Raw genomic sequence first — 15,277 nt, 5'->3', positions numbered from 1 at the left:
TTTTTGTATGTGTGTGTGTGTATTAGTTAAGAAACTAAGGTGCCTGGCTGGCTCAGCTGTATGTGAGACTCTGGGGTGTCTGATCTGGTGATTGTGAGTTCAAGCCCCATGTTGACTATAGAGGTCACTTAAAAAAAAAAAAAAAGGAAATCCCCCTGAAGGGGGAATCATAAAAAAGAAGGAAGGAAGGAAGGAAGGAAGGAAGGAAGGAAGGAAGGAAGGAAGGAAGGAAGGAAGGAGAAAGAAAAGAAAGGAAAGAAACCTTTGCTTATCTCAATGTCATGAACCTTTCTCCCATGTTTTATTCTAGAATTAGGCTTTTAGTTTTCACGTTTTGGTCTGTGATCCATCTTGAATTAATGTTTGTGAATCGTGTGAGGAAAGGGTCAAGTTCACTTTTTCCATGTGGATATTGGATTGCTTCCATTTATTGAGAAGCTCGTTCATCCTTCCACTGAACTCTTGATATTTTTGTCATAAATCAAGTGACCATATCATATATATGTGGTCTATTTCTGAACTCTTCATTGGAGCCCATTTGTCTATCTTTTATGCCAGTACAACTTTGTCACAGTGACATTAGCTTTATGGTAAATCTTTAAATCTGGAGATCTCACTGGTCTTTTTGCCTCACTTCTGCCATGACTCCACTGGTCCACCATCATTGCTTGGTAGCAGTGAAACTCAGTTGAATTCATCCTTCAAGGCATATCTTCAAATATACTCTTTACATCATAGGTTTCTTATCGTGATACAGAATCTCTCTCTCTCTCTCTCTCTCTCTCTCTCGCACACACACACACACACACACACACACACTTTATTTTTTAAGTAGGCTTGAACTCGACCCCAAGGTCAAGAGTTGGATGCTCTACCATCTGAGCCAGTCAGGTGCCCCAGTTTAGTTCGTGTTTTTTTTTTTTTTTCTTTTAAGATTTATATATTTTAGAGAGAGAGAAAGAGAGAGCATGAGTTGGGGGGAGGGGCAGAGGGAGAGAGAAGCATCCTCCTCTCTGAAGGAGCCCAACCCAGGGCATGATCACATGACTCTGAGATCATGACCTGAGAAATCAAGAGTTGGACACTTAACCAACTAAGCCACCCAAGCGCCCCTTAGTTTGTTTTATTTTTTTTAATTTTATTTATTTATTCATGAGAGACACACAGAGAGAGAGAGAGAAGCAGAGGGAGAAGCAAGCAGACTCCATGCAGGGAGCCCAACATGGGACTCTATCCTGGGTCTCCAGGATCATGCCCCGGGGCTGAAGCTGGCGCTAAACCACTGAGCCACCGGGGATGCCCTCCTTAGTTTGTTTTAAAAGAGACTTTTGGGGATCCCTGGGTGACGCAGCGGTTTAGCACCTGCCTTTGGCCCAGGGCGCGATCCTGGAGACTTGGGATCGAATCCCATGTCGGGCTCCCGGTGCATGGAGCCTGCTTCTCCCTCTGCCTGTGTCTCTGCCTCTCTCTCTCTCTGTGACTATCATACATAAATAAATAAAAATTTAAAAAAAAGTTTTTTAAAAAAAAAGAGACTTTTGTAGGTGTCCAGGCAAAGATGGTGGTGACTTGGATAGAGTAGTGATGATAGATGAAGGAAAGAAGGTCTGATTCAGGGTAAGTTCTGAAGGTAAAGCTGACAGAAATTGCTGCTGGATGGAATGTGAAAGGAAGAATCAAGAGTAAGTTACGTTTTTGGTTGAAGTAAATAGTGCCATTTACTGAGATGGAGAGGGGCAGGGAAAGATTTGGGTGGTTGAAATTGAGGGGACATATTGTCATGGCCATCTTTGGAAATGACAACCATGATGTTGTTTTAATTTACCAGCATGTAAAATGTGCCTTCCCCCAGTACATTTACAATGTACACTGAGAGAATGTCAGATTTATAAGCAAATTAATTAAGGACTTATTTAAAGACTTTATTTGAGAGAGACAGAGCATGTGAGCACAAGCAGGGGGAGAGGCAGAGAGAGAGAGAAAGGGAGAAGCAAACTCTCTACTGAGCAGGGAGCCTGATGCAGGGCTTGATCCCAGGCCTCTGGGATCATGACCTGAGCCAAAGGCAGATGCTTAAAGACTAAGCCACCCAGGCACCCCTATTTATTTATTTTTACATAACAGAATCTGGTCCAGCAACCATTACCCATTCTAGCTGTATAAAAACAGACTGGGGGCACCTGGCTGGCTCAGTGGGTAGAGCATGTGACTCGTTCTCAGGGTCATAAGTTCAAGCCCCATGTTGGGCATGGAGCCTACTTTAAACAATTTTTTAAAAATTAAAATCAGACTGGAAATTTGAGTTAAATAGAATTATTGAGGGAGAAACCTATCTGTGGCACCCCATTCCATGGGTACTAAGCCAACAGAAAGAGATTCCAGGGGGATCCCTGGGTGGCTCAGTGGTTTCATGCCTGCCTTTGGCCCAGGGCGTGATCCTGGAGTCCCGGGATCGGGTCCCACATCAGGCTCCCTCCATGGAGCCTGCTTCTCCCTCTGTGTCTCTGTCTCTCTGTGTGTATGTGTCTCTCATGAATAAATTAATAAAATCTTTTTTTTAAAAAAATGAAGAGATAGAAAAAAGAACCATGTGGAAAGATGGTGGAGGCTTGCAAGACATAAGGTAGTCACTGGAGCACAAATATTCTGGGGTATGTGGATGGGTTGTTCTTGAAATTGAGTGTGACCACTTGATTTGCTTCAGCCACTGAAATGTGAATGGCAAAACTTTTTCCCCATATAATCATTTTCGGAGCATCTTCCCAGTCCTTATGTTCTTTTATTACCTTCTTATCAGACCAACTTCCTTACAAACATGGTGGCCATGTTGTATTATGTGACCTTCTGCATGCCCTCAGATAATTGGCCCATGGTGAATGGTTGACTCAAACATCCATCTGATTGGGGCATCTGGATTGTCTCTTTAAGGATTGTGACACTGGCAGAGAGGTATTAGGAGTCTCTGTTGAGCCCTTGAAATGAGACCTCTAAGCTTCTACCATTACCTCCTTGGCCCACCACCACTTTTCACTAGGAATGTTACAGTAGCCCTCTCCCTGGTTCTGCCTCCACTCTTATCCCTATAGCCCTTCCTCCACATAGCAGCCAGAGTAGTCCACATAGCAAATCCGACTGTGTTACTCCCCTAATTTAGACCCTCCAATGGCTTCCCCTTGGTCTTAGAATAAAACCCAAAGTCCTTGCCATGGTCCGCAATGCCTTTCATGGTCAACCCTGTTAACTTCTCTCCTACATTCTCTCCTACGTGTGTTCCAGCCACACTGGCCTTGTTCCACTCTCATGTAGCACTAGATTCCCCCTGCCACAGGGCCTTTGCACGTGGGATCTCAAGTCAGGTGGAGAAGTTCATGTTTTAGTTCATGCCAAAATCATGAAAGTGTCTGCAAATAATAGAGAATAATTGACTTAGTGTATCTATGGCTGTATCACAGATATCCCCAAACTTCACAGCATAGAGCAATCATATTGTTATGCTCACAGAATTAATGAATCAGGAATCAGGTTAGGACTTCTCTCTGCAACATGTCATCAGGAACCATTCAAGGCTGACTTGAATGACCCATAGAATCATATCTGATGCCTCCACTGAATGATTTGAAGTCGACCTCAGCTAAGACTGTTAATTGTAGCACCCACCCATGGCTTCTGAGTGGGGTTGGGCCTCCTCATAGCATAGTGGCTTCTTACATGATGCTAATGATTGAGTGTTCCAGTAAGCAAGATGAAAGAAAGCATGTGGTGCAAAAGTCCAAGCTATCCTGCAGGACAGGCCACATGCAGGAGATCAAGATGCTCCACTTGAACTCCACAAAAATGCACCTGCATGAGGCATCAGTCAACACTGCATGGAGCAGAAAGCCACTCAACTGACCCATAGGATTGTGGGAAATAAGAAACGGCTGTCATTGTAAGCTGCTATATTTTGTTAACCCAACCTTTGCTAGCAGAGATCCTGTTGGTTACATTCACCACAACAAACGTTTACAAAGAACAAATGGACTCTCTTCAAGTTCACTGAGCCATGCTGGTCTCTGAGTTCTCACTAGGAACCATCCTAGGCCCTAGGAAGCCAGCATTGCAGAAGTGGGGCGGGTGGTCTTGGATGTACACAAGCTACTTGCCGGTAGGGCGGTGCTCTTATAAAAGTTGCTGAAATGGGGGATCCCTGGGTGGCGCAGCGGTTTGGCGCCTGCCTTTGGCCCAGGGCGCGATCCTGGAGACCCGGGATCGAGTCCCACGTCGGGCTCCCGGTGCATGGAGCCTGCTTCTCCCTCTGCCTGTGTCTCTGGCTCTGTCTCTCCTTCTATCTCTCAAGAATAAATAAATAAAATCTTAAAAAAAAAAAAAAGTTGCTGAAATGGTCCCAGGTCTGGGCAGGCTAACTAGAAAACAGTGAGCCCCCTGGGTGGACACAGTCCTAAGGACACATGGCTTGGAGAGTAGGCTGTTGGCTCTACTTGAGCCTCACTTGCCTCCTTGGTCAGTTGCCTTTGTGTAGTGAACAACCTGCACAATTTAAGGCTTCTGTTTTGTACTGCACCATTTTCCTTGTGAGGAGCACCCATTCCTTTCCTGCAAACCTCCATATATTTCAGAGAAGGTGGTCAACTCCCTAGCTGAAGGGGGCAAAGATTTATGATCTGAAGCTGAGCCAATGCCAGGGTCTTATTCACTTTGGCTTATAATGGGTAATGTGGGCATGTGAGACACTTCCAGTCAATGAGATATGTATGTGTGGGAGGCAGTTGCTGGAGGGCTTTGGAATCTTTCCCTCACTCTTCTAAAGGGATGCAAGAATGAACCTTTTTTGTTGTTGTTGCTTCATGAAGAGATTGTTTGCATGTGACACCTGGCTATGTGGCAGCCCTTCTGGACCATGAGGGAGCCAGCTGGTCTGAGAGCTGATGGCAGTTGAACAACCTGGATGGAACTGGAGTCACCAATGACACTGCTTGGCGGCTGACTTAACTAACCCCAGAGGTGCACTGCCTCCAGTCTTGTGTAAAACACATAAATATGTTATTTAGTTCAGGTCCCAGCAGAGTCACAAAAAAAAACAAAAACCAAACAAACAAACAAACAAAAACCAAACAAAAAAAAAATAAATATGTTATTTAAACAAGTCAGTTGTGACTTCTGTTACTTGCTGCCCAAAGCATTATGATGCCAGTGGGTAGTGTCCTGGTACATGTAACAATACCAGCAAAGGAGGAGGTGCCAAGCGCGGCTAACATCAGTGCTTGAGTAGTGGGGAGAGGTCAGCTGCGATGCCCACCCACTCGGGCAGGAAGGCTGCCTCTGGCTTAAAGATTTTGAGGAAGGGGGAGTCAGGCAGCGTGTAATTGGCCAGGTAGATGGTCTCTCCACCGGCAAGGTAGGCAGCCCAGATCCCGAATGTCCCAATGGTCATGACGGTGTGGTTGCACTGGGTAAGTAATGCAAAATCCTTGGCTGGTGAGCTCTCGATGCCATTGCCCGCGAACACCACATCACCGCGGGAGGAGTTGATGTTCTCCCGACACCAGGCCATGCCATTGCTGCTGACCACAAAGATGGGAGAGTTGTAGCGAGTCCGGAACCAGTCCAGAGCCTGCTCTAGGTACCGCTGGTCGGCAACCACGCCCTTCCACACCTCTGGCATGACCTGCACGTAGTCCCCCCGGCGCACGTGGACCCCCACGAAGGTGCCCGGCTGTCTTCCGTTCACCTGCAGGCCCCGCAGAAACTTCTGAGCCTCCTCCCGCACGTGGTCGTGCAGGGTGAACTCCCGCAAGATCTCATTGCGGAGGTGGTGGTAGAAGGTCCAGGAGCAGGGGTAGCCGGTGAGGCGCACGTACTCCCCCGGGATGTGGCGGTACTCCTCCTCCATCCAGTCGTTCAGGTGGTAGTTCTGCCACGGGATGCTGCTGGCCGTGGTGTCCTGCAGGACAGGGAGGGTGATTCTGAAGATGGGGGCCAGCGTGCTGTGCATCTCGGCCGGGATGAAGGCCTGCCGCCCGTTCATCTTGGCCAGGGCGTACAGGGTGGCGTACTCACCCATCTGGTTCCCCAGGCGGCCAATTGCATTGATCGTCCACATTCCCCTGAGCGGGGGGCTCGTGGAGCTTTCTGTCGGCGCCAAAACCAGTGTCTCAAACTCCCACGTGGGCTGAATCTTCGCTAGCCGCTGCTGAAGGTGAAATATAGTGGAAGCCGTGAAGACAAAGAGGATGAAGTGGACCATGGGGAAGAAAGACACCTGACTGCTGAGCATGGCTGTCAAGGAAGGGAGAGCAGGGAATGTTAGCTCGGGGGATGGAGGCCCCGGGGCGGTGTGTCAATGTGCAGATATTTTGTGGTTGTCTGCGCAGGTGGCTTTACTCTGTGTGTAAAGGGGTGTGAATACTCAGGTACAAGTGTGCAGGTATGTCTCTAGAGTGTATGCTATGGGGATGTGTTTACATTGGGTTCAGATGTTCCAGTTTGCATATGTAGATAAGTATTGTGTGTATTCACACATGGCACGTGCATTGTATGAGTGTGCATATGGGTACCTGTACATTGTATACACATATGGGTGTGTGTGAATTTGTGTACATAGAATGGACGTGTACATTGTATTGTGTGAATGTGTATACATGGTGTACTAGTGTGTACTCTATACACAGTGTGCGTGTATATATATACACACACGCATACTTATATATTATGTATATATACAATGTATGTTTGAATGTGGGTGTTTATAGCCTGAAAATACATCCATGGGTGCCTATATATAGGGAGTACAAGTGTACAAACCTACTATTTACTTGGGAATCCTGTTTCTAGAGGTGTCCATCTTTGTATGCCCTGCCTATCTATATTCCCTTTGAAGGGAAATTGCCCAACCCATCACAAATTCCACCACTTGACCTGCCTACCCTTTTGGCCATAGCCAGCTGGACCTGCGATAAGCACTGGTCTCCACAGTGGCTTTCCCATTTTTTGGTTATGATAAGTTGTAGGTTGGCTCTAAAAGATGAGTTGGCCAATTCTCTCTTGAATATTGTTACTAAAAGGTCATAAGGCAATTGGTGGCAGGTAAGAGTTTGTTTTCCTCCTCTCAGACAACTGGGTGCCTAACATCCAGTTGAATTCAACAATTCAATTCAATTTTGACATTGCCTACTTAGATTTAGTATCAGATCCAACAAGTTATTTTTTTTAAAGGAAAGTTTTTTTTTTAAGATTTTATTTATTTATTCATGAGACAGAGAGAGAGAGAGAGGCAGAGACACAGGCAGAGGGAGAAGCAGGCTCCATGCAAGGAGCCCAATGTGGGACTTGATTCTGGATCTCCAGGATCACACCCCAGGCTGCAGGCGGCGCTAAACCGCTGCGCCACCGGGGCTGCCCAGATCCAACAAGTTAAAGAGTTCAGCACCACTTCACACACCAACTGCAAGTCCTAAGCCATTCATACTTCTGACTAATATTATAAATTGGGGGCTCCAATGACCCGCTCCTTAGGTTTGATAATTTGCTATAATGGCTCACAGAATTCGGGAAGGCACTTTACTTACATTTACCAGTTTATTATAAGAGAAACAAATAACCAGAAGAAGTACAATTGGGTAAGATCCAGAAGGAGCTTCTGTCCCCATGGAGTTGAGGTAGAGCACCTTCCTGGCTCATGGGTATGTTACCAACTCAGAGGCTCTCTGAAACCCACTTAAGGGGTTTTATGGAGGCTTCATTATGTAGACATGATTGATTAAATTATTGGTCACTGGTGATTAACTTAATCTTCAGTCCTTCTACCCTCCCCAGAGGTTGGGAGCTGGAGATGAAAGTTCCTTTTATATATATATATATATATATATATATATATATATATATATATATGATTTTATTTATTTATGAGAGAGAGAGAGAGAGAGAGAGAGAGAGGTAGAGACACAGGCAGAGGGAGAAGCAGGTTCCATGCTGGGAACCCAACATGGGACTCAATCCCAGGTGTCCAGGATCACACCCTGGGCTGAAGGTGGCGCTAAACCACTGAGCCACCCAGGCTGCCCTGAAAGTTCTAATCTCTTCATCAAGCTTGGTCTTTCTGATAATCAGATCCTGAAGCTTTTTAGGGGCCTGTGAAGAGTCACCTCATCAGGACAAAAGACACTCCTATCACCCTATCACTCACGAAATGCCAAGGATTTTATGAGTCATGTGCCAGAACTAGGGACAAAGACCAAATATTATTGTGTGAGACCATAGCAGGTGATGCTGAGAAAGTAGAGGTTGGAGTGGCTGCGACATGTCAGATGCAGCCTGAAGCAGAGGCAGTCAGTAACTAGGAGATGCTTGAAGAGATGTGCAGAAACTTAAGAGAACTGACCAAGAAAACCCAGAGAAAAAATTTCTTTATATTCAAACAAGTATACAACCTATTCTTTTCAACTCTGGTTGCAACAGAAATAAGTTCCAGGAGTGGGGTGGTTGCTTTGAACAGACCTTCTGAGAACACAGCATTTACTGTAGTATCATAGGAAGTAGGGGGCATTGAAGATTCCCCATTCCAGGACATAAAACTTGGACCAGTGATTTGTAGAGTGAAGTAGTTAATTAAGTTCCTTCTTGAGACCCCTGGAACAAAGGCCCCAAAAGGCCTTGAAGATATGGTTGTTGAGGATAAGCAAGACAGTTGAAAGTAAAAAAAAAGCAGGGGATGAATTGGTTCTGTCTCCCCCATTATGTCCCTAAAAGCCAGTAGGGACAAACAGAACAAGCATTGCTTAGGATGATCACAGTTAACACTTTATTATTGCTGAAGATTGCATCCATAAATTATTGATGTCATTCTGCAATCTAGGCTGGAACAACACCTGGACCATGTAGCCAGAGTAAAAGTCCAGGTTTGGCCACTGATCAACTTTGGAATTAGAATAATGAGAATGGGGATATATGAGAGGAGTCAAAGGAATGAGACACTTCTGCTTCCCCAGTTCTTTCACAGACTTCCCTCTTCCTTCCCTGTGAATATGAGGGTACCACCCATTCTTTTTTTTTTTTTTTAAGATTATTTATTTATTTATTCATGAGACACAGAAAGACAAAGAGAGACGCAGAGACAAAGGCAGAGAGAGAAGCAGGCTCCATGACGGGAGCCCAACATGGGACTTGATCCCAGGTCTCCAGGATCAGGCCCTAGGCCGAAGGTGGCACTAAACTACTGAGCCACCCAGGCTGCCCAAGGTTCCCACCCATTCTTTTTTTTTTTTTTTTAAGATTTTATTTATTTATTAATGAGAGAGAGCGAGAGAGAGAGAGAGAGAGAGAGAGAGAGCGGCAGAGGGAGAAGCAGGCTCCATGCAGGGAGCCTGACGTGGTGCTAAACTGCTGAGCCACCCGGGCTGCCCCCCACCCATTCCTTTTAAAACTTTTCCTCATGAGCAGGCTTTAATCAAAGCATATCCTGGAGGCTCTGCACAAAGGTAGATTAGAGATGAAATGCTTCTGGTTGACTTGGTCCAGGGCTTGTGTTCCTGGTCAAAATACTGAACCAAGTGGCCATTAAGAAGAACACCAGGGCTAAATCAAGCAGTATGTGACCTCTTTCAACCTGGGAAGCTGCCAGAAGCTATGCAGGTATGGTGCTTTATGATTAATTATAGCTGATAAAAGTTGGCACAGGACTTAATATAGCAATATCCCTGTTTCTAAGTCACTGCCAACCTCATAACCCATTAAGATCACATGCATTATCTTTCTGGAAGAAATTCAGGCTTGTCAACTAGATGCCTAGATTTGAGTTGAACCAACTCAGGTGGGGGTCTGGGCCCCTGGGTCATCACCAGATGTTGAGCCTAACCAGAAATGAACTCCTGGGTGGTACAATCTCCTCCAGCTCCCTTCAACTTGAATAAAAGGAGCCAGGGAGGTTGGATTTGCTGAATAAAATTCACTGTACAGTTCAGCTGATGCTCAGGAGATTCTCAGTCTTACTAGTCAAAAGTTCCAGATTCCTTCCTCATCACCACTGAAAGTAAAGCCTCTGTTCCAGAAGCCCAATATGGAATGTGCTTCACTCAGTGACTGAGAGGACTCAGCTCAGTGGCTAAGTGCACATGCTCTGGTCGCAGGCTGTTGATTCCAGGCTCCACGCTCATTAGCTACAGTGATTCTGTGTGAGTAACTTCACCTTTCTGAGGATTAAAACTACCTGGCTGGAGGACAAAAACAATACTTTTTAATATTATCATACACAAAACAAAGAGCGTTGTCCTGTGCGGGCTCTGGGCCAGCGACCCGTGGGTTTCCACTTTTCATATTGGGTGTGTCAGTAATGGCCACATCTAGCATTTAGGTCATAGAATGTAGCCCCATACCATCAGATGTAGATATGCTGGATCAAGCTGACTTTGAGGATTGTCCCTCTGTGGAGTGGGTGACTATGTGTGATTCTACTAGTTAATGTTTGATTTTTTTTTTTAATGGAGTTGAGGGTATGAGATAAAACATATGTGTGATGGCAATCAAGGGATGGATTGTATTAAGATAGTACATTTTTGCTCATCCAACCCACAGACTTTGTGTGTTATTTGTTGGATCGTGTCTTTCTACAAAAGGTATATTGGAATCCTAACTCCTGATGCTACAGAATATGACATTATTGGGAGACACATCTTTACAGAAGTGACCAAGTTAAAACAAGGTCATCCTAAGGTAGATTCTAATCCGATAGGATCGGTGTCTTTATAAAAAAAACTAAAACACAGCCCACAGTGTATCATAAGATATTGGTCCAAGGCTGGTCTATTTATTGTCAGTTCATGATGTGTGAGCATGGTGGTGGTTCAAGAGGCTAATCTGTACCAAGTAGATTCTCTCCCTTGGGAATTTGAAGTAAGAAGCACAGAGAGGGTGGTTGGTTGGCACCAGCCAACCAGCTGGTGGAGTGTAGTCTTGGCAACTAAAGGGACTGTTAGAGCCCATGTGCAGCCATGGTAAACCATATCTAAGGTGGACCAGAAAAATCCATGAGTACAGTGAATTCGACCCTGAGAATAAAAAGAAAGAGGATACTGAGGGAGAGATGGAAAATATCACTGTGTCCCTGATGGCTTCTTGGTTCCTGTTTCAAGGCCACTTGCAACATACATTCCTGTCCAGATCCCAACAGGGGTCTTCAAGACCCTGCCCTGACTCTGGATAGAAGGACCTCTCTGGAGACTGGGAAGCAGGAGGAAGTGGGGAGAGGGGACACCCAAGGGAGGAGGAGGGAAGGCTCCCTGTGGAGTGGCCTTGTATGCTCTTCCCACTTCTTCTAGATGTTTCTCTCTTCCTTTCTCCAATGAGACCATGAGCATTTGAAGGGCACAGAGTAGACTTGGCTCCTCTGTCTAGTTCCGAATTTGCCAAGCACAGGATGTGGGACAAAGGGGCCAAGGGGAATGCTTATGGGAAGGCAGAAGGATGGAGGGAGGGAGGAAGGAAGGGAGGAGGGAGGCGATTGATGGAAAAAGAGACAGGAAAAGATAAAGAGAGGGGAACTAGACAGAAAGGGACAGAACCAGAGAGAGAGAGAGCAGGAGGAGAGACAAACAGGAATAGAAAAACCACAGGAGAGACAGTGAGAGAAAAGAGAGGGAGAGTGGTGGCTCAGTTGTTTAAGGGTCTGCCTTCAGCTCAGGTCATGATCTTGGGGTCCTGGGATGGAGCCCTGCATCCACTCCCTGCTCAGTGGAGCCTGCTTCTCCCTCTCCCTCCACTGCTCCCCTTGCTTGTTCTCTCTCTGTCAGATAAATAAAATCTTAGGATGCCTGGATGGCTCAGTGGTTGAGAGTCTGCCTTCGGCTCAGGGCGTGATCCCGGAGTCCTGGGATCGAGTCTCGCATTGGGCTCCCTGTATGGAGCCTGCTTCTCCCTCTGCCTATGTCTCTGCCTGTGTGTGTCTCTCATGAATAAATAAATAAAATCTTTAAAAAAAGAGAGGGAGAGAGAAACAAGGCAGGCAGGATGGATCTTCATGCACTCAGTCCAGCTCTGGCCCCTGTGTTGTCTCAATTCTGTGTCTCCCAATGAGTCCCTGTGGGGATCATTCAGTCCCAGTGTCCTGATCACACACACAGCTCTGTGAAGGAAGGGACAGTGTCGGTCTTACTCCCTTGGTATCCCTTGCAGCCCCCAGACATGGGGCTCTACACATAGTAGGCACTTAGGAAATGTATGCAGAAGGAATGTGGGTCTGTCTCCACCTGTCAAAACCCAGTCACGGGCAGCCCGGGTAGCGCCGCCTTCAGCCCAGGGCATGATCCTGGAGACCCAGGATCGAGTCCCGCGTCAGGCTCCCTGCATGGAGCCTGCTTCTCCCTCTGCCTGGGTCTCTGCTTCTCTCTCTGTGTGTGTCTCTCATGAATAAATAAATTAAATCTTAAAAAAAAGAAAAAGAAAGAAAGAAAAGAAAGAAAAGAAAGAAAAAAAGAAAGAAAAAGAAAGAAAGAAAGAAAGAAAGAAAGAAAGAAAGAAAGAAAGAAAGAAAGAAAAAGACCCAGTCAGGCTCCAGCTGTTGCTTTTCCTCCTTATAGCAAGTGTCTGCCAAAGTCTCCCTGCCTTGACTTCCTCTCTCTCTTTTTAAAGATGTTATTTATTTGAGAGAGAGAGAGAGAGAGACCACTTGAGAGGGTAGGGGTGCAGAAGGAGAGGGAGAGGCTGACTTCCCGCTTAGCCGGGAGGCCTGACTATGTGGGACTCCATCCCAGGACCCCCTGAATCATGACCTGAGCCGAAAGCAGACCCTTAAACGACTGAGCCAGGTGCCCATCCCTTTTTGGTTTTGAATCCATTTCCTGGCACCAAGTGAAGTGATGAATTTTGGAAGGAAGACCTTCACAATCAAACCTCTTAATCTCTGGGCTGGCCCTGAATATCCCCTTGAAATCTGCTTACAGCAGACAGACAGACAATAAGGCTAGTTTTGCTTGGGTTAAAAAGGCAGAATGTATTAGAACAGCGTCTCTCAGCTTTCTTGGTGGTTCCCTCCTTCCTCACTCAGGAAGAGGGACGGTTCACTGCTGAGGGGCCTAAGGGAAGCACCTGCAGATTTTGACCCCCTGTCCTTGAGCAAGGCTGTGGGAGAGGAGGCAGGGAGGCTCACAGGACAAAGGAAACCCAGTGTCTGGGAGTGGGGGCAGATCTGGAGAGAAGCTCAGGGGGGCCAGGGGGTAGCCATTAGCCTCATATTGGCTGCAGGACCTTGACTGAGGGCCTTTCCCTCTGAGTGCTGTTATCCAAAAATTGGGGATAATAATACCTCTTCCCAAGGCTGTGTGGGCACAATAGGGATTAGGAAATCTGAAGTGAATGCTTAAGAGCATGGGCCAGGCCTGCAGCTCGGTGTAGACATGCCTATTTGAAAGCAAAGGCAAAGTGAGGCTCAGACTCATCAGAGAGGGGTCTGGGGGACAAGCGTGGGGAAAGGCCAGGGCTGGGGCACAGAGGGGGCACAAGGAGATTGGGAGAGCAGCTGGCCCGCCTGACCTCCATAAGGAGATTGGGAGGATGCCACAGCCAGCAACCAAGAGCTGGGAGTCTGGAAAGCTTTGCTGCTTGGAGTGAGTGGGATCTCCCCCTAGTCCTGGAGATCCGGAAGCCCACCTCCTTTCCTCATTCCCCACAGCTGCATAGGGCACTTCCGGGCAGCTGAGGAGGGAGGGGCAAGATCGAGTCCCTTGGCAGGGGTCCCTCAGGCACTCGCAGGAGGACAGAATAGAAGGGGGCCCCATTTTCAAAAGAGGAGCCCAGCTTGCAGGTCCCTTGGAAAAACGGGGCCACCCATATCGGCCCATTTCTTTTAAACTCTGTCTCAGGGCAGCCCTGGTGGCGCAGCGGTTTGGTGCCACCTGCAGCCTGGGGTGTGATCCTGGAGACCCGGGATCGAGTCCCACATCGGGCTCCCTGCATGGAGCCTGCTTCTCCCTCTGCCTGTATCACTGCCTCTCTCTCTCTCTATGTCTATGAATAAATAAATAAAATCTTAAAAAAAAATAAAAATAAACTCTGTCTCAGATCCCAGGCCAAGCCTCATCCCCTCTGTCCTGTCCCCTCTCCTCTGGAGCCTGGTCCAGGGCTCCTTGCATCCCCACACCCCATCTGTCCCCTACCCCCAGAGCTGGCCTGGCCCCCTCTTCAGCTTAAAGCCTTCCCACGGCTTCCCATCCCTTTGCTACCAAGAAATAACCCTCTCCCACGTCCCCAGGCCCAGGGGTCACACCCTATAATTTGGGTGTCTGGTGTGTGTCCCCGTGCCCCCCCCCTCTGAGATCCCCTCCCTCCCTCTTCCCAGCCTCTCCTCCAGGTAATCTCAGATCACCCAGCTCAGTCCCCTCCCTACTGCTCTGAGCACTGCAGGTGTGTCCCGTCCTTCCCTCCAACCCGGGATTCACACAGTAAGAAGGTCTTGGGGCAAGAGCTCGGGGCACAAATGTGAGGCCACCACTCTGAAGCCGCCAACTTGATTCTCAGGACTGGAACGGAAGGGGGGGGGACTCTGGAGCCAGGGGGTCCGGGGGGCCCTGGGGCGCCTGGAGGTCGGGGGGCCTCTGAAGACCCCTGAGTCCTGTGGTTGAATCCTACGTCTGTCCCGGAGGTAGGGGAGCAGACCCTGAGAAGCAAACAGGAAACTCGAGTCCAACAGGCCCTGCCCCTGGCCTTTGGTGTGCAAAGTGATTCTCAGGTAGGTTCCAGGAAACTGGCGACAGGAGGGAGGGAGGTGGCTGCCTGGGGCGGGGGAGGGGACCGCGGGGGTGATAGGGGAGGCCGGGACCTCAGGTACCAGTTCGGCCCGGAGGGAAGGGGAGGGGAGGGGAGCCCAGCGGGGGGCGGCGGCTGAGGGGCTAGGGGCAGGGGTGGTGGGCTGTGACGGATGGCCCTCTGCTCCTGGAGCCCCGGGGCGGGGGCATCCCAGAGGGGATCCCGGAGTTCAAGCGGGTCCCAGCTCCAGTCCCCGGCGCACGCGCGCGCGCCCTCGGGGGTCGTGGAGAGCCCCCCCCGCCCCCCGGCGCCCCCTCCTCGCCGTCTCTCACCTGGTTCCGGCTGCGGGAATGGGGAGCTGACCGCGAGGTTGCTCTGCGAGCAGATCGGGGTGCTCCCTCCCCTGAGGACGACTCTACGCTCAAAAATCAGAACCGCCCAGCACCGAATCCGGAAGACCCCGCCCAGGACCTACCTGGCTCGGGGCGCCGCGGGGAGGTGGGAGGCTGGGCTTCTGCGGCCAGGTGTGCCCCGAGCCACTCCTCCC

At 48.4% G+C, this 15,277-nt stretch overlaps 2 protein-coding genes across 2 annotated transcripts in view; one reads left to right on the top strand and one right to left on the bottom strand.

The window, feature by feature from the left end:
• MAMSTR (MEF2 activating motif and SAP domain containing transcriptional regulator) overlaps positions 1-5,147 on the top strand; it is a 19,679-nt gene extending 14,532 nt beyond the window's left edge. The window contains exon 8 of the mRNA XM_072756493.1: positions 4,851-5,147. Coding sequence (XP_072612594.1) covers positions 4,851-4,867 — 17 coding nt within the window. The 3' untranslated portion in view covers positions 4,868-5,147. The remainder of the gene's footprint in view (positions 1-4,850) is intronic.
• FUT2 (fucosyltransferase 2 (H blood group)) lies at positions 2,760-15,277 on the bottom strand. Its single transcript, XM_072756539.1, has 2 exons — positions 15,063-15,277; positions 2,760-6,276 (listed from the first exon to the last, which is right to left on the bottom strand). Exon 2 carries the CDS (start codon positions 6,272-6,274, stop codon positions 5,255-5,257), a length of 1,020 nt encoding a protein of 339 aa, XP_072612640.1. The 5' UTR covers positions 6,275-6,276; positions 15,063-15,277; the 3' UTR covers positions 2,760-5,254.

The sequence above is a fragment of the Vulpes vulpes genome, chromosome 1 (genome assembly GCF_048418805.1).
Source record: "Vulpes vulpes isolate BD-2025 chromosome 1, VulVul3, whole genome shotgun sequence".
In the NCBI taxonomy this organism is placed as follows: domain Eukaryota; kingdom Metazoa; phylum Chordata; class Mammalia; order Carnivora; family Canidae; genus Vulpes; species Vulpes vulpes.
The sequence above is the reverse complement of the archived record's forward strand: the minus strand, read 5'-3'. Positions and strand labels throughout refer to the sequence as shown.

What these genes read in the sequence shown, in the direction of transcription:
- FUT2 (XM_072756539.1), bottom strand. Translation starts at nt 6,274, where the DNA reads ATGCTCAGCAGTCAGGTGTCTTTCTTCCCCATGGTCCACTTCATCCTC.